Source organism: Sus scrofa, chromosome 3 (genome assembly GCF_054392235.1).
Source record: "Sus scrofa isolate SSC_HxYL_T2T_F1_AM1 chromosome 3, Sscrofa_HxYL_maternal_Yorkshire_Landrace_v2.0, whole genome shotgun sequence".
Taxonomy (NCBI): domain Eukaryota; kingdom Metazoa; phylum Chordata; class Mammalia; order Artiodactyla; family Suidae; genus Sus; species Sus scrofa.
Window position 1 is genome coordinate 37,851,715 of NC_139385.1, and position 27,355 is coordinate 37,879,069.

The following is a 27,355-nucleotide window of genomic DNA, read 5'->3' on the forward strand; positions in this document are numbered from 1 at the left end:
TATTTACAAGTGTTTACGTAGTATTTTCCCTATGTTAGATATTATAAGTAATGTAGAGATGATTTAAAGTACACCAGAGGATGTGTGTAGATTATATGCAAATACTGTGCCGTTTCACAGAAGGGACTTGAGCATCCATGGATTTTGGTATTCGGTGGGGTTGGGGAAATGGCTTTTGGAACCACTTCCCTCTGGATACCAAGGCATGGCTGTGTTTCACGGTGTTCTCACTGTGGACCTGACTGCATTTCTTTCCCACCAGAATTGGAGCTGGTTTGTGCAGATCCTATTTATTGAGTGTCTTGAGGCCAAGGTTTTGTCTTTTTTTTTTTTTTTTTTTTTGCTTTTTAAGGGCCACACCCACGGCATATGGAGGTTCCCAGGCTAGGGGTCGAATCGGAGCTGTAGCCGCTGGCCTATACCACAGCCACAGCCACGCCAGATCCAAGCCATGTCTGCGACCTACACCACAGGTCATGGCAACGCCGAATCCTCAACCCACTGAGCGAGGCCAGGGATTGAACCTGCAACTTCATGGCTCATAGTCGGATTCGTTTCCGCTGCGCCACAACAGGAACTCCAGGGTTTTGTTTTCTTAATCCTACAGCTCTAACTCCCTACTTGGCCAGTTTAGCTAAAAGTTTGTGTGAGTAACTAGTAAAGGACACTTTACCTTGAAATTGCTCCAGAGGAAATGATTTTGGTGGTGGGAGGACAAGTCATTTTGAATCCCCCCCCCACCGCGTCCCCTCAGGCCTGGCCTTTCGGGTTCCATAGGTCAGTGTGTGGGAACCACGCGGCAGGAGCCGGTGGGCCTGCCTGGTTCATTCTCCTGGCTCTTTATTCTTAGCTTCTCACCGTCCCCTGCCACTAGAATCCTGCTAAATAGAACTCACATTCCCATGACACTTAAATGTCATCTTGAAAATACTCTTAACTATTTCCTTTCTTTTTACCCTTTCAGAGTAACTTTAAGGATGTAAGTATCTCGAAGTCAAAAAGATGGTTCAACTGACCTATTGGTGAAAATACACTAAACTGTTAACTGAAGTTACCGTTTCCACTCCCTTCTGTCACCCTTAGGAATTCTTAAACATCGTTGAAAAGGAACCTTGTAGCATTAGTTTTCTAAGGAACACCTTTGGAAAATACTGTTTCAGTGAGGTTTTTTTTTTTCTTTTTCTTTTTGTTCCTTAGGGCCGTACCCACAGCATATGGACGTTTCCAGGAGAGGGTTCCAGTTGGAGCTACAGCCGCTGGCCTACACCACAGCCACAGCACCACCAGATTGACATGCATCTGTGACCTACACCACAGCTCACGGCAGCGCCAGATCCTTGACCCACTGAGCGAGGCCAGGGATCAGACCCGTGTCCTCATAGATACCAGTCAGATTCATTTCCGCTGCGCCACAACCGGAACTCCTATAATGAGTTTTTAAAATAGGAATTTATTAGAGGGAAAAGTCATTCCACTGGAGGGTCCTTTCACTCCACCCGGTGGCGTCTGGTGGTGCTGTGATTGGCTGGTGGAATTGAGTCAGGCCCAGAAAAAGCTCCCTTCTTCATATCCTCATTCAGGAATACAGCTCTTGGGGAGCACTTTTTTGTTAGACTGTGAAATTTTATACAACATCAAGAAGTCCAAAGGAGGATTTTCTTACTGTGTAAGTGACACTCTTAAAGGCGTTGAACAGACAAGGGGTGGCTTCGTAGGCAAGGCTGGCTCTGAGATTGCTTTATTTTCTCAGGTTCCTGGTCTAACTCTTGGGAGTTTGGATCAGGCATTGGGTTTAACAATTCTCTGTGAATGAAACAGGTTATGGATCACTTGGTTTTCTCAGACAATCTGATTTGTTGTCACTATTCTCTCTCAGGGAAATCTTTTTCTAACTAATTGCCTGTGTTCTGAGGCCCTCTGGGTACTGATTAGTATCCATTAAATACCTTAGAAAGTCCATGCTTTTTGTTTCCATACCTAAAACTGATCTTTTTTTTGTTTGTTTGTTTGTTTTTTGTTTTTTTTAGGGCTGCACCCGTGGCCTATGGAGGTTCCCAGGCCAGGGTCCAGTTGGAGCTACAGCTGCCGGCCTGCACCACAGCCACAGCTACTCCAGATCCGAGCCGCATCTGCAGCCTACACCACAGCTCATGGCGACGCTGGATCCCTAACCCATTGAGCAAGGCCAGGGATCGAACCCGCAACCTCGAGGTTCCTTTTGGGATTCAATGCTGCTGCGCCATGACAGGAACTCCCAAACTGATCTTTTCGATTATGTTATTTTTAGCAAGGATGTGATCATATTTCATAGGAAACTGCTTTTATTACCATTATGATATCCCTGAAGCCTTGTAAGTGCTGCTGGATGAGAACTAAGGCCCAAACCAGACATCCCTGTGCTTTGAGTTAGATTCAGAGCGTGACTTTTTTATCAATTCAGTGAGCATGTTGGGATCCACCATGTGCTACTCTGTAAAGATGAGGGAAACTCGTTCCTCACCAGCAGTCGTGCCACCAGCCAGTGGCCAACAGGTGGGCCTGCCCCCAGTGTGAATGCAGTGACAAGTCTGTGACAGGCGTCACTGGAGCATGGAGGAGGGGGAGTGTTGAGGTCACGTCAGGGAAGACTGGAGGTGGGGAGGGTCTCCCAGGGGGATGCGGGGTCGGCCTTCAGGTAGGCGTGTGCGGGTGGACGGGGTTGAGAAAGGCAGAAGGTGTGCGGGAACCACATTAAATGGTCGTTTGTAGCTATTTGATTCCATCTTTACTTCCGATTGTTGTGGGATATTTTCTGCCTTCTTAAAGGTGTCCCGTTTAGGAATATGCACATGTGCGTGTTGATCTTTCTATCCATTTTGCCAGGGTCGTCAGGTTTCTTTTGGTGGTGTTTCGTTTTGTTTTGGGTCTTTTGAAGCTGAAAGAAGACTCCTAGACCAAGAACCAAAAACATTTAGATCTTGAAAACCTCTCAGGGATCACCTGTAGTACAGTCGCAAGTTGATAGTAAAACAACTCAGTGCAGGGAGTGCCCGTCGTGGCTCAGTGGTTAACGAATCCGACTAGGAACCAAGAGGTTTCAGGTTCGATCCCTGGCCTTGCTCAGTGGGTTAAGAATCCGGCGTTGCCGTGAGCTGTGGTGTAGGTTGCAGACGCGAGTTGCTGTGGCTGTGGTATAGGTCGGCGGCTACAGCTCCGATTAGGCCCCTAGCCTGGGAACCTCCATATGCTGCAGGAGCGGCCCCAGAAAAGATAAAAACAAAAACAAACGAAAAAAACCCAAAAAACTCAGTGCAGACAAACCCAGTTCCTGTCTCCCCGTGACTGCTTTCTGTGTAACACTGAGCATGATAAGCTGATACTGGACGGAGCGCTTTGCCTGGATGATCCAGTCCTCACCACCACTCTTTGAAGTAGGAAATGTTATCATCTCAGTGTCACTGTCCCAGGTGAGGCCCTGGACCTGTGAACAAGCCACGTTACATGGCAAGAGTAAATTGAGGTTGCACGTGGAATTGAGTTGCTTGGTCTGTTGGCATCGAGAAAGTGAGATTATGCTGGATTATCTGAGTGAGCCTGGTGTAATCAGGATGATTGTTAAAAGTGGAATCGAGAGGCAAAGGGCACTGTCAGAGAGATGCAGTGTGAGAAGGACTTGTGCAGCCGTCACTGGCTTTGAGGATGGAGGGGGCCACAAGCCAAGGCAGGGAAGGCAAGGAAAGATTCTCCCCAAGAGCCTCCAGAAGGAACATTCCCTGCTGACACCTGGATTTTAGCTCACTGAGGCCCATTTTGAACTTTGGCATCTAGAACAGTAAGATAAATTTATTTTTTAAGCCACTAACTTTGTGGTAATTTGTTAGAGCAGAAATAGCAACCTGATACAGTCAGGTTCCAGTAAGTGGAGTATGAGCTAGGGACCCAGGACCCCGTTACTCTAGCTGCCTCTGCTCTCCTGGGATGTGGGGCAGGTGGCCTGGGGCCGTGTTTGCCCACGATAACTGCTTAAAATGCAGTGCCTTGCCCTAGTTAATACCTGCCTTCCTGGAGTTCCCCTCGTGGTGCAGGGGAAACGAATCCAATGAGGAACCATGAGCTTGTGGGTTTGATCTCTGGCCTTGCTCAGTGGGTTAAGGATCTGGCATTGCCGTGAGCTGTGGTGTAGGTCTCAGATGTGGCTAGGATCTGGTGTTGCCGTGGCTCTGGCATAGGCTGGCAGCAACAGCTCCAATTCGACCACTAGCCTGGGAACCTCCATATTCCGCGGGTACAGCCCTAAAAAAGACAAAAAGACAAACAAACAAACAAACCTGCCTTCCTGCTTTTTCAAGGCCCAGCTGAAGGCCTGTGGGATTTATAACTGTGGTCCAGCCAGCAAGAGGGAGACATGGGATGGAGATTTCCACCGTCAGGCTCCCTTCTTGGAACTCCTGTTACACTAGTTGCCTGTGTACTTAGCAGCTACCATTGTTTTCTAAGCTTCCCTTAGAGTTTGTGGTGTCTTCCTAACAAGAAGTCGGCAGGGACCGACTCTCCTAATCAGTCCCGTTAGTGGCAGGTGTCCTGTGTGGTCAAAGCTCACCCAGTCACCTCTTCTCACTGGCCTTCAGGTTTCCCCTCTGCAAAGTGAGGGAGCTTTGCTCTGGTTGCCTCCAAAGGAAGCTTCAGCTTGAAAATGTGTTGGCCCTTGGCCTGTTTTTTAGGCCTGGGAGCTAAGAATTGTTTTTGTATTTGTGAAGGGTTGTTTAAAAAAAAAAGAGAGAAAGAACATGTGACACCTATGCTAGGCCCTGAGAACAGCATAAAAGGGGATGGAGGAAGGCCTTCTAAGCAGATAGGTTTCTTTTGTAAAGTCTTTCCTTCCCTGAGGCTGTTAAAAAAAAGAAGAAAAGAAATTTAAATTGAAATACACGCAAGAGAAGTATTGAGTTGATCGTTTTCATATTAGGCTTTGGTTTAAATGAGACCACTGGTGTGAGGGTGTTTAGTTTACTGTCATGTTAGTATATAGGACAGTGCATATTTAGCTCTGTAGTTTATATTCCCCTAGAATAATGTATTTGGAACTACATTTTTTTTTCCCTTCCTCCCTAACTCACGAAAAAGAAAAAAAAAAAATCATGGCTAAGGATAGTTCCATGTTTATTTAGAGTTTCACAGTGTTTTGGCAAGCACCAGCATTTGCATATTGTATCTTTGGTGCCCAAATGCCAGATGTTTTCCTAGATAATTGCTTTGTGCTTTATATTAGGAATTTTGAAAATACACAAATCTCAGAGTCACATTCCGGGAAAAAATGTAAGCAACAGCTACAGTTCATACTTTGAAAATAAACATTTCTGTAATCTATTGCATTTCTTGGAAGAGTTTTTCCTTTTGATGAATGCATTCAGCACTGGAAATGTGTGACGTCATCATCCAGTGAATGACTGTGAATCACTGTCAGTGCCGAGGAGCTCTGGAGGGGCTATTGTTATCCCTGTGTATATAATCCTACCTTTTTCTTTTTTCTTCCTTGTTTAAAACCTTGGGAAGAAGACTGGGAAAGCAGAAGTTAATAAAAATGGCAGAGTATAGAGTAAAATGAGACTTGTTTCTAGGATGGAAGGTACCAAGGTACAGGTTTGCCTTTGGGGTTTGTTTTGTTTTGTTTTGTTTTTTGCTTTTTAGGGCTGCACCAGTGGCCTATGGAAGTTCCCAGGTTAGGGGTCAAATCGGAGCTGTAGCTGCTGGCCTATACCACAGCCACAGCAACTCAGGATCCTTAACCCACTGGGCGTGAGGCCAGGGATCGAACCTGTGTCCTCATGGATGCTAGTCAGATGCGTTTCCGCTGAGTCATGAAGGGAACTCCCAGGTTTGCCTTTTGGAATGTCACTACTGCCCCGAGTAAGGAAGTGAGAGAAACTTTCCCAGGGGGTAAATACCTTGTTAGCTATGCTGATTAAAAAGCCATGTGATTTAGTCCAGTGGTATTTAGTTTTGAAGTGTATCATGATATATTTGTTAGCAGTTATCTCTGTCAGTATTTTTCTTTTTCTTTTCTTTTTTTTTTTTTTTTTTTGTCTTTTTCTAAGGCCGCATATGGAGATTCCCAGGCTAGGGGTCTGATTGGAGCTGTAGCCACCGGCCTACATCACACCCACAGCAACATGGGATCTGAACCACGTCTGCGACCTACCCCCCGGCTCATGGCAATACCGGATCCTCAACCCACTGAGCCAGGCCAGGGATCGAACCCACAACCTCATGGTTCCTAGTCGGATTCGTTAACCACTGAGCCACGACGGGAACTCCAGATTTATCAGTGTTTTTCCTGACCTGATGCTCCGTTGTGTTCTGTGGTCCCTGAGAGATGAGCTCACGCAGAAGCCGCCCAGAGAGCAGATGGCCAGTCCTGATGTAAAAGTGTCCACGTTGTTCGGCTCTGGCATTTCTGTTTGTTCTTTGGGTCGCCTCAGGTACCTTATTGTGGAACACCCCGTGCTCTTTAGGCCTCCGAGAGAATTGATTGCAGAAGCTCAGCAGTTTAGCCCTAGAGTCACGAGGAGAGGGTGGGACACAGTCCTAAAAGTAATCACGCGCTGCTATTGGGGGACTTTCACGAAAAAAACTGAAGAAATGTCATCTTCTGTATCCTTCCCAGATAACTTGTCCAGTATTAAGACTCACTATTTTAGCCTAATCTTCCTGAGTTACATAAATCTTGTTTTTTCCTCAGTGCCACAGTGCAGTAGAACTATCACAGGAACCATGTAGGTATTTTAAAATTTCCTGGTGGCTGCATTAAAATTTAAGAAGTAGTAGGAGAATTTGAGATTTTTTTTTTTTCCTTTTTTTTTAGGGTCACACCCACGGCCTATGGAGGTTCCCAGGCTAGGGGTCCAATTGGAGCTGTAGCCCCTGGCCTACACCACAGCCACAGCAACACCAGATCTGAGCCATGTCTGCGACTTAAACGCAGTCCACGGCAATGTCAGATCCATAACCCACTGAGCTGAGCCAGGGATCGACCTGTGGCCTCCTGGATACTAGTTGGGTTCATTACTGCTGAGCCTCAATGGGAACACCTAATTTGAGATATTTTACATTTTTTATTGAACCAAGTCTTTTATACCTCACAGCATATCTCAATTCAGATGCTGAACTTTCACTGGAAATACTTGATTTGTATTTAGAGTTCATAAAATTTTCAGTTGAAAAAAGTGATTTACCTACCAAATATTGTTTTATGTTGTTTTAATGGTACTGTAATTGACTTACAGTATTATATTACTTTCAGGTTACAAACCCAAGTTGTTTTAAACATGCTTAAATGTTTTCCAGTAACTGAGTTATCACTTTTACATTAATTAAAATCAAAGTTAAAAATTTAGTCCCTCAATTGTTCATATTTCAAGTGTTCACATATGGTCAGTGGCTACCACATCAGATGGTGCAGCTCGGGACCTGGGCCTCATTATCCGAAAAAAAGCAATTATTTTCTAAGATACCGAGTTTCCTGCAGGCATATCCTTGAGTTAATGCTTCAGAGTGTGCTCCTGGTAGCTCTTAGTTGGGGAGTGTGAATTGTGTGGCTTTGCTTCTGGCAAGACCCTTCATTATTAATTTTAAAACACAATTTAAAAAAATCTATTAGTGGAAAATCTGAAAAAAATATGTATATAACTGAATTCTGAATTACTTTGTTGTACACCTGAAACTAAAATAGTACGGTAAATCAACTATACTTCAGTTAAAAAGAAAAAAAAAAGTGTTCTCTTTTGCTAACAAAAGAAACTATTTATTATTCTTTCTGGAATGTTTGAGGATTGTAATATCTTGTCCCACTGAGGTCTCACCTTAGAATGTATGTGCTTTACCTTAATACTGAACCGAGGTTTTACTGTTAAAAGTGGAATTTAAGACAGTGATTAAAAGTGAAATAAAGTAGTCTGATATTAAAACATTATGCAAAAGGCCAAAACCAAAAAACCTTGGTGCAAACCTGAAAGATCACAAGTGAGCCAGATGAGTCCGAATGGAAACCAGATGGGATTTCATCTCTTTGCATTCCCCGTGTGTCCTTGGTGGCGGCCACAAGATAAATGGTGACAGTGGTGTGTGGAAGGCACGGGAAGGACAAGGGAAGTTCCGCCTGTGGGGGTGTGGGGAGCTGGGGTGGAGCATTCTTCTAGTGATGGAAAAGAACCCCAACCTTGTACAAGATAGTTGACTTATTGCAGGGGTCAATCTGCAAAAAGTGCAAAAAGAAATGCAATGGAGCAGAGAAGGCTGTTTGTTCCTCAAGCAGACAAAACCTCATGGGCCTGATAGTGTTGGTTTCTGCTCACCCCGTGCCGTGAGGGGGTGTGGTGGAGGGTGCATGATGCATGGGCCTGGGTGGGGCCTCTGTATGCAGTGGGTTGCCTTGTAGCTGAGGGACACAGGGCCAAGGACTCAGCACCTTTTGTAGCAGGCAGCAGACAAGCCAATCTTCGTGCCGTGGTCACCTTGACCTACTTGGTGTCTGTGACAAGCTGCAGAAACTGCTCCGTAACACCTGCTTTCACCCAGATGTCCTTTCAAGGTCTCGTTTCATCTTGCAGCCCTCTTCCTGACACCTTGCCCTGGATGGTTAATAGAGACTATAAACTGGCCAGTGGCCTGGCCAACAGACCTTACTGCATTTTTTAATCATCATCATCATCATTATTATTCACTAAGTAGAATCATGCCATTGTTGGACCATTGGTGGGGGAGGGGAGATCATTATTCTGAATTTATGTTTGAATCATTCAACACATTCACAGTCCTTAATTAAAATATCGAAGCTTCATTAATTTTAGGACAGAGTTATTCATTTTATAAATGACAAAGACCCCTATTGTAGAAAGCCCTGGAGCCCTGCTTAACGGAGAATGTGCTAGATGTGAACATGAGACGTGTTATTTTCTCGTGTCACTCTTACACCGTAAACTTCCTCTGCTGATTCAAGTACTCCTTGTACAGAGGACACGGCGGATTTAACTGCTTCTTCCCTCAGGGTGTCCGTTATGTGCAGGAACTTTTAAAATGTGGGACTTCTGTGAATTTCTCCTTGTGAAAAATCAAGTTTTGAAACTGGAGTATGTTTGGGCATGTGAGACCCTGTCCTGTGCAGCCGTGCTGCCTGTTCTCATTAGAGCAGTTCAGCAGGCTTTCGAGTGGCCCCTTGCACCCTCGGAGTCAGGTTGTTGTTACTTATTCCGCTCCTCCAGGAAATCATGGCGGTCACTTTGGCGGACTCTCAAGCGAGCTTCCTACTGGCTGTTTTTCCTTCACTTCTCTTTCAATCTGTGGCCACCGACCAAGATTCAGCCCTCCCCCGGGAAGCGGGGGCTCTGGTTCCACCAATTCATATCATCTCTTGGGTCCTGCATTTTCTTCGAACAGCTTTCGGATCCGAAGTGACATGTTGAGGCCACTTTTCTTTACAATTAAATTTTGAACTAACTTTATATACTTGCAGGAAACTTACAGAAATAGGACCGAGGGTTCCCTAAGCCCCACCTTCAGCTAGCTTTGCCTGGTGTTAACGTATTATTTCACCATTTGTTATGGTGCTTTTGTCAGAACAAAGAAATTGGCATTGGTACAGTGTTATTAACTAAGCTGTAGGCCTTATTTGACTCTTGCCAGTGGTTTGCGCTCACGTCTGTTTTCTGTTCCAGGATCCAGCTTGGGGTCCCACATCATATTTAATGGCTTTTCTCTCCTTAGTCTCTTCCTGTGATAGTCCCTCACTCTTTCCTTGTCTTCAAGACATTGACACTTTCGAAAAGCACTGGTCGTGGTTTCTTTTGTTGTTTAAATCGTTCCGGCTTTGGCCATTAGGCGCCTGTGTCCTTTGAACAAATCTCCCCTCGCTTTTATGAGGACTTCTTTACTTCTGACACAAGATGTTTTAGGCTCATCTTGGGCTTCCTTGTGCCCCAGCTCTGGGGTTAGCCTCGTCTCCAAGGAGCTATGGTTTCTTCTGGCTGCACCCCTGGCATGTGAGAGGTCCCTGGCCAGGGAATCGCATGGTTTCCTTCATTGAAAAATGGTGTTTAGAGGAGTTCCTGTCGTGGCTCAGTGGTTAACAAATCCGACTAGGAACCATGAGATTGCGGGTTCAATCCCTGGCCTTGCTCGGTAGACTAACGATCGGGTGTGGCCGTGAGCTGTGGTGTAGGTCGAAGACGCGGCTTGGATCCCGCGTTGCTGTGGCTCTGGTGTAGGCCAGGTGGCTACAGCTCGGATTGGACCCCTAGCCTGGGAACCTCCATATGCCGCGGGAGCGGCCCAAGAAATAGCAAAAAAAGACCAAAAAAAAAAAAAAAAAGAAAAGAAAAGAAAAATGGCATTTAGAAACCCAGGTCTGGGAGTTCCTGTTGTGGTGCAGTGGAAACAAACCCGACTAGAAACCATGAGGTTGCGGCTTCAATCCCTGGCCTCGCTCAGTGGGTTAAGGATCCGTGTTGCCATGAGCTGTGGTATAGGTCGCAGATGTGGCTCAGATCCAGCGTTGCTGTGTCTGTGGTGTAGGCTGGCGGCTGTAGCTCTGATTAGACCTCTAGCCTGGAAACCTCCATATGCCACAGGTGCAGCCCTAAAAAGCAAAAAAAAAAAAAAGGAAGAAAAAAAGAAACCCACATCTGGGCCCAAGCTATGCTCTTTGGTCTCGGGTGTGGTGACTTCAGGCCCTTTCAGCAGATGGAGCTAGGATGTATATGTGTTTCTACCCACACGTACGTGTGCCTTTGTAGTTCTATGCCTGTTACCTGTGTGTCTATCAAAAGTCTTGAGCTTATGCTAATTCTCTCTGATCCCAGTCGAATGCGGCAGAGGTCTCTTTAGCGTTCCCCTCTTCTTATTCCTGCCCTGAGAAGCCTGCCTCTCATCGTCTTTGGTCTTCCAGTATCCAGTCAGGAGACTGCTTGCGGTTCTTTTCTGGTTCCGTTCTTCCTCCCCACCGGCCACCTGCATTCACGGTGGTGTGATGCCTTCGCAGAACAGTCAGGGTTATTTGTTAGCGCATGTATTCCACACCGGATCCCCGAGCAGGTTGGTGGGTTTGGTGATCTTAGGGTCTGCGTGTGGGAAGCTTTGCTGTGGCTCTCCTCTGATACCTGGAAGAAAGAAGGGCGGCTGCTTCACACCTGTTCTCTGCTTCTCCTTCCTTCCCTGCCCCCACTCTGCCCCCCGCACCCCTCCCCACGTCACCCATTGCTGTCATTTCTGGCTTATTCTTCCTGTGTTTCTTTGGTTTTGTACCATTTAAAACTCATCCAGGTGGTGGTAGATTGTCCGGCCTGGCTTTGGAGGACACGGTAACCCCTACCCCATCCTCAGCAGCCACGCCTCTGAGAGGAAGAGGCCGCCCCTGCTGGAAGGTGGGGCTTGTGTGAGCACGCTAGAAGCTTCGTGAGTTTAGTACCGTAATATTTTAGCTGCTTAGATATCACTTGGTAACATTTGCAGTTTAACTCTTAGTGTATTTAATGTCTACTAATAAAGCAGAAAGGGCATAAGAAAGAGTGTACCTTTTCCTATACTGTCTTATCTATCCACCCTTTTTTAATGCTAGACATTTTAGTCCGTTTTTAATCACACAAATATTACAGTAAATACATTCCTGGCGGCGGGGGGGAACTTCGCACATTAGGATAAAGCCCCCTTTGATCTCCACCCCCGAACGTAAAACCATTTTTACGATCCTTTCAGGTTGTGTATACATTTCTAAACATACATGCCTGCAGGGAAAAAAATGTTTTGTGAGCATGAGGTTCTCTTCCACCCAAACGATGTACTTTACCTTTGTTCAGCTTGCTTTTCACTCACATCTGTCGTAGAAAAGCTGTTCGTGATGCAGAGATAGCCCCTCCTCGCTGTCTTGAACATCTGCAGGGTATTTCTTGGTGGCCGGCCTCGTGTGTGTGACTCTCCGTGCACTTGTGTGGACTCGGGGGGCTGCGGGCTGCATCTGTTTCACCGTCGTTGTCAGTGTAACAAATTGCTCTCCCGAGTAGCAGCCACTTTGCCTTTTCCACCAGCATTGCATCAGATACCCGTTTCTCTGCTGCTTATCAATATTTGATATTTCCTGTGTCTCAAGCTTTGGGCGTTTTGGGGTGAAAAGTGACATTGTCGTTTGCTTTCCTCTGAAGTAGGTCATGTGTATTATTAGGCTTTTGCATTTCCTTTTCTATGATTTGCCCACTTGTAACTGCTTTCTTTTTCTTACTAATTTATGTGAGTTCCTCGTACATGCTAGACTAAAACTTAGCTAATATGTATCGATGGGGAGGTGAATATGCATGTACCCAGGCCCTGCTTTCGGTGCTGGGGTAACAGCAGTGAACAGGTTTCTAATTTCACAGAACTCACGAGGAAGTTGGACCAAAGAAAATCGAAGTGAATCAGTAAGACTGTGTAAATGTTAATAATTGCTATAAAAGAAAAGAGAGTGATTGTGGAGAGAGGGCCTGAGTGGGAGGGAGCCCCGTTTTCCCCTTACAGACCATGCCAAGGCAGGTAGGTGGTCAGGGAAGGCCCTGACCCTCCGAGGCGGTGGGGTTGGAGCCTAGATCTGAATGAGAAGGAACTGGCCGCAGAAGTGTCCAGACAGAGGGCAGCACGTACCTGGGCTCCGAGGTGGGGCTGGTGAGTGGGGGACCGTGGACGGGCACAGCCCAGGTGGTCGTCAGGGCCGAGGTGAGGTCTGTTTCTGGAGTTGGTTTCTTCAGCTCCTCCTCTTGTGTCCAGGCCAGGTGACCAAAGAGAGCTTGGCTCTGGGGAACTTGTGCATCACAATTTGGTCAGTGGGTTTTGTGGCTGTTTGAAGGCAGAGGCCTTTTCTTTTTAATAAAGGACAATTTTCTGTTTCAGATTACCTAGGAACAGTACGATTTGGGGTTATCACAAATAAACATCTTGCGAAACTGGTATCCTTAGCACACTCTGGAAGTGTGTATTTACATAGACATTTCAACACATCTCTTGTAAGTATTTTGAAATCACGTTTATATTAGCGCAGTGGTTCTTAATCTTGCTTAGGTCATGGCCTTCTCTGAGAATTGGATAAAATCTCTCGGGGCACCCTCTCTAGAAGAATGCGAATGATTTTATATGCCTACTGAGAGTCCCTACAACCCCACTCTGGAGCCCACACCCCTACTTGAGAACCCATGTGTTAGAGAGCTCTCGAATTGAACATCTGGGAAAGTCTGTATTTATAGTCTTAGATTTTGGCACAGCCTTGTTAGTTTTCCTTCTTGGATGAAACTGCAGGATCCTTCTGCTGGGGAAGTGTTAGTCTGGGCCCCCATTCTCCAGGGTTACGCTTCCAGTGGGCGATGTTCTTTGTTCATTTGTTCCATTTATCAAGAGGAGTCATGGGACATGCTTCTCCTTTTGCTGACGCAGTGGGTTTTGAAGTTTCTCGTGAAGCCACAGGGAGAAGTTGATGGCTTCCCACCCCAGAGAGGCTCGGTTTTCCATTGTTGTCCTTGTTCCTTGATTTTATTTGCTTTTTGGTGAATCAAGCCCAACTCAGCTGTCTCTGAGCTTTCGGCCTCAATCCTGCCTAGTCCTGTGCTTCTGCTCTATTTATTGCTACTTCCTCAGTCCCAGCGCTGAGAGTTTGTTTGGCCTCTGACTTCATTGGCAGTGTCAGTGACTTACTTTCAGGTTGAGTGAAGAGCGGTGTCCCTGTCCCCAGTGTGCCCGGCCCCCTAAACCCACTTGCCCCTCCGATCAGCATGCAGGCCTCCTGCCTGCAGAGGCAATGCTCGGTTGCCGGTCCCCCTAGCGTTTACATATCTCTTGTGGCCCAGATGGCTTTCCTTCTCACAGTTTATATTCCAGAAATCAAATATGTTTTTGTGTTTTCCAAATAGACATGTTTATTATGATGATTGAGTATGTTTCTCCCAGCTCCCCCAGCCCGCTTTGGGATTCACTGCTCGATGGTTTCTCCCACCGCACACCCACTCTCCTTGTGCCTCTGTCTGAGCTTCTTGTGACCTCATCCGCTTTTGCTGTCTCTCATTTTCCTTCATCCTTTGTTTTATAGCATACTGTGCCACCACCGTGTGTCATGTTCATGTATGGATGGTAAAGCTTACTGAGGAAGAAATTTTAAATAGAGGGGAAGGAGGTTAGGACTGTGAGAGCGAGGCTGAAACAGATGCAGGGCTCCCTGCCTCAGTTCCGTCCTTTTTAGGGCCGGTTGGTGTCGCAGCAGAGTTCCTTTTATCAAATGAAATATTATTGGGGTACCACTGTTTAAAAAAAAAAAAGCCGTGGACATCTTTGTTATGAGCCAGTTTAAACCTCTATCTTGAGGAGCATAAAATAATCTCATTGTATGGACCTCTCCAAAGCACTGGGGGGAATTTTGTTTAAAACCTGGTGATTTCGATCATTGGAATTTAGAAAATAGTTTTAGCTTGACAAACTTTGATAGAGAAGATCAAAGCAAAAACAATCCAGGTGTATCTGTCCATTCTGTACACGCAACGTGTGGTCCATGGCCGTGGACAAGTTCTAGGTCACCCGTGGATTCAGTCAGGTATTTGTTGAGGTCCTGCTCTGTGCCAGGTGTCTAGTCACTGGGGATACAGGTGAGACAGCAGAGACAGAGTGTGCCCTGAAAGAGGGTCCGGGGGACCAAGGTCAACCTCAACATGATCCTTGACTCCAGCATTTCTGTTCCCTTCGAGCTTCCTTGAACGTCTCCTAAAAGACCCCATACCTTCGGTCGCTCCCCTCGCTCACGCGGGCGGTCGGGGTCATTGTCGCCAGCCGCAGGCAGGCAGGCGGGCCGGCAGACAGGCTCATGTGTCTGCAGGGGAGAAGATGAATCACACGCTGTGAAAGGCACCTCGTGCAGCTGCTCTGGCTTTTTCCAGCTGCTCGCGAGGCAGCGCCATGGGGAGGTGCCGAGCCGGGGTCTAGCTGCGCAGAGCCGCCGCTCGGCCTCCTCCTCCTCCTCCTCCTCCCCTTCGACGGGCGGGGGGCGGAGGGCGCCGCCGCACCTTGGTCCTGCGCTGCCTTTTATCCTCTGTGCCTTTGTCCTCCCAGGTCTTTCCCAGGGAGGTCATCAACTACACGGCGGAGAACGTCTACAAGTGGGCCCTCGAAAACCGAGAGACGCTCCTTCGGTGGCTGCGGCCACACGGCGGCAAGAGTCTCCTGCTGCAAAACGAGCTGAAGAAAGGACCAGCGCTTTTTTTATTTATACCTTTTAATCCCCTGGCCGAGAGTCATCCCCTGATAGATGAGGTAAGCGGCGTCCTGATAGAAGGCGTCTCGTGAAGCCTGGGAAAACCTCATGAACTTGGACGTTTCCCATTGCACCTTCGGAGCAGTGTCCCCCAGTAGCTGAGCGGCCGCCAGGAGCCACAGCTGCATTTCTGGGGCCTTACTCCCTTCCCTCCAAAGGGGCCCCGGGTAGCACCCACCCCAGCCTCTCCGGCCACACTTAGGGCCGAGCACTCAGGTCTCGGAGAGTCGGGGGCAGGGAAGCCACACCACGCCTCTGCAGAGAAGGTCCCGAGCGAGGGCCCTCTTCCTGTGGCGACCGATGTCAGGCAAAGGGCAGCACAGGCAGCGGTTCGTGTGGCCTCGGGGTTGCCGTTGTCACGGGGGTCTGGCCAGACTGTTGCCCTGGGCATCCTCAGCCCGGCAGCCAGCAGTGGCCGTGGTGACCTCGGGATCTCGTGCTTTTCTCAGCCTTCCTTGTCTCACCGAGCAGTTTTTGGAGAAAACGGCCACCAGGAGCCAGGCCCTCCCTCCAGCCTTTTCTGCTTCCTCTGGTGCGTTCACTCTCTCTGGATGTGAGTTTATTTTATACATGGATCGTTTGGAGGCACTTAGAGCAGTAAAAATCAGCAGAGAGCGCCTGGGATTGCTAAATTGGATTTACTAGGGGTTTTAGTTTTTTCCTTCCCTCAAGGATCCCTTAATTGGCCAAAACCAATTTCAGGCAGCCAGCGTACCAGGCCGGGCTAACCAGACGCTGCCGCTCTCCAGCCTCCACACCAGCCTGAGGGTTCTCGCCAGGCCAGGCCCCTCCCTTCGCTGCTCTGGAGCCTCTTTGTTGAAGTTATTGTCCCTGCTGGGCCTTCTGAACGAACGCTGCTGCCCTGGCCTAGAGGAGCAAAGGAGAGAGATGAAATAGCTGTGTTTCTTCTCTGGTTAGGGAGAACCTGAAGTAATAAGACTTCATTTCTTTAGAAAATCTGCACTACACAGTTTTTTTTTTATGAAGTAAGACACTCTTCTTTACTGCATCAAAGCCCTTAAAGGTCTTTGTAGGGAAGATGGGCTTTTCAACCAAGGTGTTAGCTCTGTGTGCAGATTTTTACTTCAGCGTCTCGAGTTTCCTCCTGGAGAATTCCGTCTTGTCTGGCTTGAGCGTGTCGGGGGCCTGGGCTGGGTGGTGTTTGGTGACTGGACTCCTATTTCCTCTGTTCTGGGGGCTGGGCTTGGGTTTAGGCACCTGGCGAGGGGGCCCTTGGTTTCCACGCCTTTGTTCCCGGATGGACGTCTTCCCCCATGGCCCCTAACTCCGTCATCTATGGCCAGGCCTTCTTTTTCATCAAGGTTTTGCCAGAGGCTCTTTCCTCAGGGCTCATGGCATTCCTGCAAGCTTCAGAGACTCCCCTAACCTCAGCCTCTATTTAAGACTGCTAAAAATCAGGTGGCATCTTAGCAGTGTATGGATTACTTAGCCAAGTGCAGTGTATTCCCCTGTTTGTTTCAGATCCATTTAGCAACTGCTTATTGAGCGCTCTGCCAGGGAGCTGTGGGGGAGAAAGACGGGGAAGGCTCAGCCTTGGTCTCATGGTCTAGGAGGCTCGTCCAGTAGGGGAGCAAGAGCCTCCTTATAATTCAAGACACAGGAAGGTCTGCCCCCGGAGGGACTGGAGGAGAATGGGCACTGTCCTGGGAGGTGGGGGGCTGGGCAGGAGGGAGGCAGGCAAGGCTGTGGGAGAGGCGTGTACTGGAGACAAACCTTCAGGGTGGCCAGGCTCGTGATGGCTTGAAAGCAGCTTACTGAGGGGAATGGCCTGAGCAGAGGCCCAGGGTTGGGGAGGTGCAGCTGGTTTAGATATTAGGAAGTGCTGTAGGTTGTATGGTCTCATAAAGGACTGATGGGAGAAGGTCCAGAGAAAAACCTTTGAGGGAGAGGCCCTCGGGTGCTGCTTGGAGGACTTCAGGATTAATCCTCGCCTCGAAGTCTCATTGACAGTGGAGAGATGTCAGCAGAACTGAGTTAGCGTTATTCAAGTTTTCCTAGTAGCCGTGTTCCGGAGCCATGAGAGTAGTAAGATCCTGACCTTGGATGGGGGGCGGGATGGAAAGTGGGGCTTGTGACCAGGGAAGTGGTGACACAGTGACGAGTGGTGAGCAAGTCATCGGGTTGGCCAGGGTCGCAGGAGTGAACACCTTACTTAAGTGGGGTGAATTCTAAAGTCAAAGCCTTCTTTGACTATGGAAGAGCTGAAGTCTTAAGCCTTATTTTTCCATTACGCTTTTCGGTCCACCTTTGGGCAGGCAGTTGAGGCCAGCGTTGTCGAGAAAAGAGGGGTGATTGTAGAGTGAGGGTGGGGGAGTTTGGGGCAGCTCTGGTGGGGAACGTGGTGGCGATCCGTCCGTGAGGGACGGCCATGTCGGGGGCCATGTCACGAGGCCCAGTCCCGGACTGGCAGCTGCTCTCCCACAAGTGCACGCTCCCCCCGCAGGCAGGCACGGCCTCAGGCCACTGACCCCCGGCGTCCCTAGAGAGTCCTCGAGAGATGGTGAGACCTCTCAGTGTGCTTATCAAGAGAAGTCTCAGCGCAGCCAGCCAAGAGTCCGCCTGAGTTCTTAGCTTTCCCGGGGCTGCTCGGGGCGCTCCCTGTGTGTGAGTCTGGTGGACAGAGGCGTGGTTATCTTGTCCAGACTTACAGATTTTCTGATTAAAGAAATGGAAGGAAGCATTTATAGTGCAAAGTTATTTGCCAGATTTGCTTTATTAGTTCACATGAAATTAAATATGACATCAAATGATTCACACATGGATGTAACTGGGGTGCATTTTCCGTCCTGAGCGGTCCCGCTGTGGCGCAGTGGGTTAAGAATCCAGCTTGTCTCTGCAGCTGTGCTGATTTGATCCTGGCCCTCAAAGTCGCACATGCCATGGGTGTAGCCCAAAAAGAAAACCAAAAAACTGCCTGTTATGAAGAAGGAATACAAAAGTAAAAACTGGTTCAATTTATATGAGAAAAATAGGATTTCCTCACTCTTCAGCAGCATTACTGTACAAAATATTTTCTTCAGTTAGGAACAACCTTTAGATGGCTGTTTTGTTTGTGAGAGATTAAGAATGAAAGGTGTAATTCCCATTGTGGCTCAGCGGGTTAAGAACCTGACTAGTTTCCATGAGGATGCGGTTCACTGGCCCTGCTCAGTGGGTTAAGGATCTGTCCTTGCCATGAGCTGTGGTGTAGGTCACAGATGCTGCTCGGATCCCACGTGGCTGTGGCTATGGCATAGGCCTGTGGCTGCAGCTCTGATTCAACCCCTAGCCTGGAAACTTCCATATGCCACGGCCCTAAGAAGACAATTAAAGAGATGCGGGGAGAAGACCTTTGAAGTTATTTTGCTGTCTTTAATGTACTTTTACTTAGACTTTTCATAAAAACCTGCAGTAAATACAGTCCTCCCCAGGGGATTAGTTCTGGGACCCCCACAGATACCAAAATCTGGACCATGCTCCAGTCTCCTAAATGAAATCGCCTGGTGTCTGCAGCTAACCTGTGCACATCCGCCCATATACTTAAATTGTATCTAAGATTCTTACAATACCTAATGCAGTGTAAATGCTGTATAAATAGTTGCCCTTGTGCAGCAGTTTCAAGTTTTGTTTTCTGAAACTTTCTGGAATCCCACCCCCCCCCCCAAATATTTTCAATCCATGGTTACTGAATTACAGATATGCAAGATATTGGAAAGCCGATAGTACTTGGATTTTCGTGGGTTTGGGGGGTCGGGAGGGGGTGTAATCTATTATATCTTTGAGTATAAAACAGTAGCAAGATGGAGCAGAAGGGCAGCTGGCTGTTAATGAGAAAAAAACAAAATACTGGTTTATCATTATCTCAAGTAACCCTTAATGTCGTAAATTAACTTTCTGTTCGTATCGTATGTTATAAAATTTGAGTTTTAAATTGGAAAAGCATCTATTAAATGGTTTTCTACAAACACACTCTCTTTAATGGAACAAAGTTCTAAGCGATTTAACACCTTTTAGCTAACCTTGCGGGATTTAATTTAAGTCAGCACACAGTTCTATTTTAGGGAGCATGCATGCCTTTGGATTATAATGACTTGCTCGTCTTTGTCAGAAGACTGGTGTGGGTGTTGGGTGGTGAAAGGTAAAGAGTCTCAGTTTGGAACTGGAAGCGTCTTGGAATGAAATGTGAATCTAAGTGTCTAATGCAGCTCTGACAGTAAAGCGGTTCATCTCACTGCGCGGTGGCCGTCACCCAGAGGTGCCCGTCGTTCACCGGGTGTTTATTGAGCATTCGTTCTGTGCCTGGCTCTGTGTAAGGCTCCAGGGAGAGCAGGGTAGATCAAACGTGCCTGCCTGTGAGGATCCATGAGCCTGTAGGGAAGAGGGGTGTCTCGACAGACAGTCGTGAGACTCTGGGAAGGGCCTCTGGGACCCTGAAGATGCAGAACCTACCTCTTCTCGGGTGGGGGTGGGGCTAGCTTTACTGGAGCAGCCATCCTGGTGCTTGGTCTTGGGGAGAGGGGTTGAGGTTTTTGCGGTGGAGAAGGTCCTGGCCAGGCCTCCTCCATCTGACCAGCCAGGCATGGATGGCATCGGGAGAGGGCCTGGTCTGGTCTAAAGATGGGCGTGTGACACCAAAAAGGCAGCAGCAGGTCAGATTGTGGTAGGTTTGACCCCCTAGGTAATAGGGAGCCATCGAATGTCATTTGGTAGCAGAGTCTCGTGCTTCGAGTTGTATTTTTAAAAATAAGTGGTGGTAGTGGAGAGGCTCCATTAAGAGCAGGGAGAGCAGATGGAGGAGATCTGTGATAGCGAGGGCCCGAGCGGAGGCTGTGGCTGAGAGGGTGCAAAGGAGGGGCTGCCTGGGGAGGCTGAAGTCAGAGCTGACAGGCTGGGAGGCTTGTGGGGATGCAGAGGAAACAGAGGATCAGCTGAATTTCCAGGTCGATGTTGCCATTCAGAGAGGGGGGGCGCTCAGAGAGGGGCGCCGGATGGATGAGTATGGGTCGGAACAGGTTGAACGCGTCGCCTCCTGTGAGGCTTACATTTATTTGGAAACGTGTTGTGCAATATTTTGATCCACTAGTTGGGTGCTTAGGAAGTTTTTATACTCGTGGTGCGATGAAGAGGGAAGGCCTCATCTGGAGGAGTTGGAAAGATGTCGAGGAAAGCGCACCCCACTGGGAGTTGAGATTTCAATTTTGTTCCCGGTTCTTCGACGACCTGCTCGTGCGTCGTGGGGGGAGCCGCTTCCCTGGTCACGTGGTCGACCAGGACAGCTCCCTCTCAGGCCCCGCGTGCCCGAGCAGGTGGTTCAGTGCTTGTCGACACCGACACCGTCTGAAAAACAACCCAGACCTCTTTATCAGCAGCGGCTTTGGGCATGACAGCTTCCTGTTTGGTGCTGTGCTTCCCGGCCGTGGTTCCTTCTTTCCAGGCCTGACCGCCCCGGGGTCTCTCCCCCAGCCCCCCCCCCCACCCCCCATGCCTCTGACCAGCTCCGTCCTGTGTTTCAGATCACCGAAGTGGCCTTGGAGTACAACAACTGTCATGGGGACCAGGTGGTGGAGCGGCTCCTTCAGCACCTGCGGCGAGTGGACGCCCCTGTGTTCAAGTCTCTGGCCCCCGAGCCCCCTGCCCGGCTGCTGGACCCGCCACTGGGGTCGGCGTCCCCCTGCTGCAACACCGTGGTGCTGCCCCAGTGGCACTCCATCTCCAGGACCCACAATGTCTGTGAACTATGTGTCAACCAGACAGCCGGCGGTGTCAGGCCGAGCTCGGTCAGCGTGCCCCAGTGCAGCTTTTTCGATATGGCAGCAGCTCTGGATTCCTTCTACCTCAAGGAGCAGACCTTTTATCATGTGGCATCAGATAGCATAGAATGCAGCAATTTTCTAAGTTTCTATAGCCCTTTCAGCTACTACTCTGCATGTTGCAGGACCATCAGCAGGGGCGGGACAGGCCTCATTGATTCTGAACAAGACGCCTTTGAGTCCCCGACCACTGCGTTTTCTTCCCTCGAGAAGAAATGCGAGGTCGATCCCCCCAGCTCTGTTCCTCACATTGAGGAGAACAGGTATCTTTTTCCCGAACTGGACGTGACTAGCACAAGCTTCACTGGCTTGAGCTGCAGAACCAACAAGACCCTGAACATGTACCTTTTGGATTCCAATTTATTTTGGTTATATGCCGAGAGGCTGGGTGCTCCAAGCACCGCTCAGGTGAAAGAATTCGCCACCATCGTTGATGTGAAGGAAGAGTCTCACTACATCTTGGATCCAAAACTCGCTCTGATGAAGTTCACCCTAGGTACCGTGGGCAGCACAGGGTTCTGCCTCACTTAACTAGGTAGCTGTTATGCGGGCATCTCATTATGACTGGCTCTTAGCGCCTGTGAAATCCTTCTAATGCAGCTGGTCAGAATTTTACAAGAAGCTAATTTGTCTCTTAAACGGAACAGAAACTTTCACAGTCCACTTGTTGGCCGAGCTTGTCCCTGAGCCCTGGGGGCTAAGTGACCAGTGTTCCAGATTGTCAGGGCTACCACATCTCTGAGGTGGCGCAAGTCCCAGGCGGTGGGAACCTGGCCACTGAGACGGACAGGGGGGCGGAGAGCCCCTCTGGTGGTAACTTCCCAGGGGCCCATGAATGTGAGCCCTGACAGCAGCTTCATTCTGACAGAACCTGAACAGAAAGCAGTGAAATGATAGGCCCTCCTGTCCCCCCTTTCTTGTCTCACAGGTTTAACTGTAGACGTGTCGAGGCATCCGCCAGACCCAGTTTGTCCTGCGGCTGTTTTATGACAAGTTGAGGAAGGCCGCTCTGACCTTGGGTGCCTAGATTGTCACAAAGGAGGGTCAAGTGCAGTCAACAAGCGACATGTTGCAAAGCAGCCAAACCCACTTTGTGAGGCGAGGGGCGAGCAAGGTCCCATCATAGGATCGCACCCGAGAGCCTGCCCTTAGGGCTTGGCGGCAGCGCTGCTCTGACCCACACTGTCCTGTTCCCAAGGGCTTTGCCAGTGTCCTTGATGTGCACCCAGGGAAGCGAGGTTTCCAGACCGTGTTGGCGCAGCCTCGTTGGAAGCATGGGGGAAAGTCGGTGTTTGCCACATGGAGACAGGAAGAATTTGGTGGGGAGGGAAGCCTTTTATTTATTTGCAAGCTTGGAGAGTATTGAAAGCAAGAGTAAACCCAAAGCCCCTAAATAATGATCATTGTAGCTGCGTTTTTTTTTTTTTTTTTTGTCTTTTTGTCTTTTTTGTTGTTGTTGCTATTTCTTGGGCCGCTCCCGCGGCATATGGAGGTTCCCAGGCTAGGGGTCTAATCGGAGCTGTAGCTGCTGGCCTACGCCAGAGCCACAGCAACGCGGGATCCGAGCCGCGTCTGCAACCTACACCACAGCTCACGGCAACGCCGGATCGTTAACCCACTGAGCAGGGGCAGGGACCGAACCCGCAACCTCATGGTTCCTAGTCGGATTCATTAACCACTGCGCCACGACGGGAACTCCACTGCGGTCTTTTTAAGTCCAGGTGAAGCTTGTTCTAATATTAGACACGTTTGAAGAGGCTTATATATTTTTTCCCTACATCAAATTATACGTTAAAAGCATGAAGCCTCCTGAGTGTTTCGAGGAACCCTGTGACCAGTCACTTTATGAAGCGCTCACTCTGTTGATATTGCAAATTGCTCCTAATCTGTGTTTCCTAAAGTTACATTTTGGTGTCCTGAGCTTTCTTAAAGTGAAACAAGCCTGTATTTTTAAAGTGTTTATTGGATTTTCCTTCATTCTGTTGAGTAAGGCTCAAGCATGCCGTGAGCTGGTGCTCTGTGCTCCGAATTGACGGGTAATTGGAGAGGAGCCTTCTTCATGTTTCTTTTCAGCTCTTCTGTATCTGCTCTGAAGCATCTAGCTCCATGTTTTTGTCCTGTGGTTGGTGTCAGTATTTGTCAGGGTCCTTGTAAAAAAAAAAACATTATCACATGTCATTTTTAGTTTGGAGAGTTGACTCTTAAGTCATTAGTCTCTGAGGCAGTTTCAGAATTTAGGCTTCCTTCAGATTAGGAAATAATTCTTGGTTTCATGTGTCAAAAAGGTCACCAACTAAGTGACATCCAGATGCTGCTGATGGGTTCTCTTCAGGAGTCACAGGACTCTAGTATTCCCTCCTCCTCCCTCTGGGGAGCATGTCCTCGAAATGGAGAGAGTTAGAAGAAAGAAAAAGAAGTGAAACTTAATTCATGTAGCTTCAGGTGATACAAAGGCATCTGAAGACAGTGGAGCTGGTGGGGAGGGTAGAGCTTGTTGGTTCACCTTAGAGTTTTGGATTATTTACAGGTTTTCCTTAAGTGTTTTCCCACTTATTATGAATTGAGTTTATTTGTCTTACCCTTTAAGAAAGGGACTTGAAGAACGTCAGTAATGGAAACCAATATCGCAGCTCCTTGTCCTCAGATGAATGCGTGGTCACACACCTTGCACCTTTCAGCAGCTGGTGTGATTACCGCCTCGGTAGTTAAGCTGAAAGGTCTTGCTGTGGTGGCGGTGGAGTCCCCGTGGTGGCACGTCCATGACTTAGACAGGCTCAGGTGTCTCTTCGGGGACCCGTGCTGTTAGAGAAACAGAGCGTGGACTCCTAGCCCGCACGCACGCCTAGTAGAGCATCGTCATCTGAAGTCTCAGGCTCTGCCCCGCTGCTCGGCTTTGTTCAGGGCTTTGCCTGGAGGTGAAATGCTGAAAATGTGGGCCTGGGAAGCCAGCCCCATTCCTCACACGAGGGTTTAAAGCAGGCCCGCTGCTCTCTGTGTGCGTGTGCGGAGGGAAGCGCTGATCTCCTGTCCCCTTTCTTTGTAGAGTCCTTCATTCAGAACTTCAGCGCTCTCTACAGTCCCTTGAAAAGGCATCTTATTGGAAGTGACTCTGCCCAGTTCTCGTCTCAGCGTTTCATCACCGAAGTGACGACAGACTCCTTTTGGGAAGTGGTCCTTCAAAAGCAGGTACGGATTGGTGAGCAGGGCAGAAATCACGCCACCTCCCCCTCTGAAAACTATCTCCAGAGCTGCCACCGTCGAGGGGCGTGGTTGGTCTGTACAAGAGACGGACCACACGGCAGTCTTATTGCAGAGCATGCATGGATGACATGGTGGTTTTGTGATTGCAGAGTGTCCTTAAGCAAGCATACAATTGGAGATATCTAAGGAGCGCGTTCTCACTGCAGTTTGCGCACGAGCAGGATGTGCTGCACGCCTGCCGGGTTCCAAGCACGGCGAAGCCCTGAGGAGCCCAGTAACCGCGTCTTCCTCTTCCCACAGGATGTGCTGCTGCTGTACTATGCGCAGTGGTGCGGCTTTTGTCCATCCCTCAATCACATCTTCATCCAGCTGGCCCGGCTCCTGCCCGCGGATACGTTCACCGTGGCCAGGTAAGGAAAGCTGGGCTGCAGCACGCCGGGCCGGGCGCCTGTCTTCACGCGCCTTACGGCGTAGCCACTAGTTTGCAGGGGTCTGCCTGTTTACTGTTGACCTTGGGTAAGACTTGGTTGGTTGTCAGCTTAAAGCCCCGAGCCAAACCTCATTGGAGCCAAAGTTTTCCTGATGAACCCTGAGTGTCCCTTCCATGGTATTGAGTGTGTTTAGTCCCGATTGAGTTCCTAGGAGGGCGGGTGTCGTTCTGAGGGAGCAGTGCCGACCTGTTGGTCAGATGGCCCCCCAAGTGGTCAGCTTTCTGGCATATGTGACACTGGGGCCTCAGCGCAGCAGAAGGGGGGCCAGTCTCTGGTGTGCTGCCAACCGGCCCTGGGACCTGAAGCAAATCTCTCCACCAGGCCTCATTTCCCTCCTCACGCCTAAAAGTAAGAGGAGTGATTGGCTGATATCCACGCCTTCCAGTTTTGTGATTCCGTGGTACGTCCGTGGGCTCTTTAGTGAACAAAAATTTTTTAAGCCATTGTTTTGTTAAAAAAAAAAAGTCCACAAGGCTCCAAGTTTTTGGATAAGGTAGTAGGCGGTTTGAGGGGGAAATTATTTAGAAGTAAGCTGTATCTTCATTTCCCCTCCAAAGAAATCCCTTCAGATTGATAGGCTTAAGTATGAGATCAAATCATAGAAAAAATAGCAGAATAGAGAATATTGGATTTGCTAGTTCCATTGAGAGATGGAAACTTCCCAAAACGAAACAGTTGAAAGAATAAGGAAAAGACGAATAGATTCCCCTAGAAAAATGTGCAATGAAATAAAGAAAATAGACTCAGAAAAGAACAACAGCTATATTTTTATAGCATAGATAGCTTACCTGTTGTAAGCTATTACAACATGAGTAATAACTAGAGCCAAATTTGATGAGTTCCTGTGCTGAGAGATTTTTACATATACGTGTTATCTGACTCACTCTCTTTCTACTGAGGAAGAAACTGTTTCGGCCCAAAAAAAGATCAAGCAGTTTGCCCAGACAGGGACCAGGATTCAGAATCAAGTGTTCACACTCCAGACCCTGAGAAACGAAAGTGGTTTAAGAAACTGCTGAGAAGACATTGTGGTTTGTACATGCAACAGAATATTATTCAGCCTTAATTAAACATTTAGGAAGAAAATCCTGACACAGGCTACAACACGAGTGACCCTCAAGGATGTTCCTGCAAGTGAAATGTGACACAGAAGGACAGAGATGCTGTATGGGTCCGCTTACATGAGGCCCCGGGCGCGGTCAGATTCATAGAGACAAACGCAGAGGGCTGGTTGCCCGGGGCTGGGGCAGGGGAGAGTTGGGAGCTGTTCTCTGACGGGGACAGAGTTTCTGTTTTGCAAGATGAAAGAGCTCTGGAAACGGGTGGTGGTGATGGTTTCACAGCGTTGTGAATGTACTTCAGACCACTGGATGCATATATACTTGGAAATGATAGGCGTTCCCTGGTACCCTGGCGGTTAAAGATCTGGCATCGTCACTGCTGTGGTTTGGATTCAGTCCCTGGCCCAGGAACTTCCGCATGCTATGGGCTCGGCCAAAAAAGAAAGAAAGAAAGAAAGAAATGGTTAAGATGGAGAATTTTATCTTATATATGTATTATACCACAATTTTTTTACATGGAAATTAGGTGGGGCCAAGCTGCTGAGAGGGACTGCAGTGTGAAGACAGGACAGGAACAGCCTGTCAAGTGAGAAGAGACAGTAAATAAAGCCTGGGGGAAATTATAACCAGTAAACGAAAATTAAAATAATAACAGCGTCATGTACACTCATTAAACTAACCAGTACTCTTACATGGCAGAATCTTGTGTTGATCAAATAAAATGAAACCAGCACAGTCAGATAGAGCTAATAGGATAAATAAATGGGCATAAACTCTGCGGAATGCGGCATTTGCAAGACGTCACAAAAATGGGTATATATTTTTGAGCCAGTTGATTTCACTTTGGGGAACTAAGGAAATGGGACTTCCAGAGAAGCGCGTGACCATCACTGTGCCTTATTTATATCCCACAGTAGGGAAAGGGTCAAGTCAGTAAATTATGGGTCGGTGGGCGTATGATGGGATATTTACCCCTTCATTGGAACAGTGCTCTTCATGCAGTTGACTGACAGGAAGAGAGGATGAAATATGATGGAAACATGGTCGCTGTTCTTAACAGGATGTAGGCATGTACCCCACGGGCTGAATGAGATGCCCAGAAAGAAGGTCCCAGGTAGCCTGGTGGAATTCCGAGGGGATGTTTACATATATGTATTTTTCAGTTCTTACAGTTTGTCTTTTCTTTGAAGTAAAAACCGGGAGGGAAAACACATTTGACTGTAGAATAAACTGTTCCATACCACTTGTTTTAAAAATAGAGCTCTAATGATACACCTCGTGGCGGGGGGGTTGACTTGGAAGGGGCAAAAGAGAACATGTGGGGCCATGACAGTGCTGTGTCTGTACTGAGAGTGGTCACGTGCTGTATAACAATTTCAAAAACTCAGAGGAATGTGTATTTAAAATTGGTACATTGTCATGCATATAACCTCTAACTCAATGAAGCTGATTTTTTAAAAGCAAAAAAAGAATAATAAAAAAAATATAGGACTCTAATGTTTTAGG

At 48.2% G+C, this 27,355-nt stretch overlaps 1 protein-coding gene and 1 long non-coding RNA gene across 6 annotated transcripts in view; one reads left to right on the forward strand and one right to left on the reverse strand.

Moving 5' to 3' along the window:
• TXNDC11 (thioredoxin domain containing 11) overlaps positions 1-27,355 on the forward strand; it is a 69,043-nt gene that overhangs the window by 36,097 nt on the left and 5,591 nt on the right. For 2 of the 5 annotated variants that reach the window (XM_021086600.2, XM_021086602.2), the window contains 5 exons: positions 12,889-13,001; positions 15,085-15,285; positions 20,800-21,592; positions 24,140-24,282; positions 24,598-24,707. In XM_021086600.2, the coding sequence (XP_020942259.1) occupies positions 12,889-13,001; positions 15,085-15,285; positions 20,800-21,592; positions 24,140-24,282; positions 24,598-24,707 (1,360 nt within the window). Of the gene's footprint in view, positions 1-12,888; positions 13,002-15,084; positions 15,286-20,799; positions 21,632-24,139; positions 24,283-24,597; positions 24,708-27,355 lie in introns of all 5 variants that reach the window. The other 3 variants (XM_085017595.1, XM_085017596.1, XR_014840772.1) reach the window with 2 other exon arrangements.
• Positions 7,369-12,972, reverse strand: LOC146404545 (uncharacterized). The gene is made up of 2 exons (XR_014840800.1): positions 11,816-12,972; positions 7,369-11,129 (listed from the first exon to the last, which is right to left on the reverse strand). It is a non-coding gene; the product is annotated as an uncharacterized LOC146404545 (long non-coding RNA).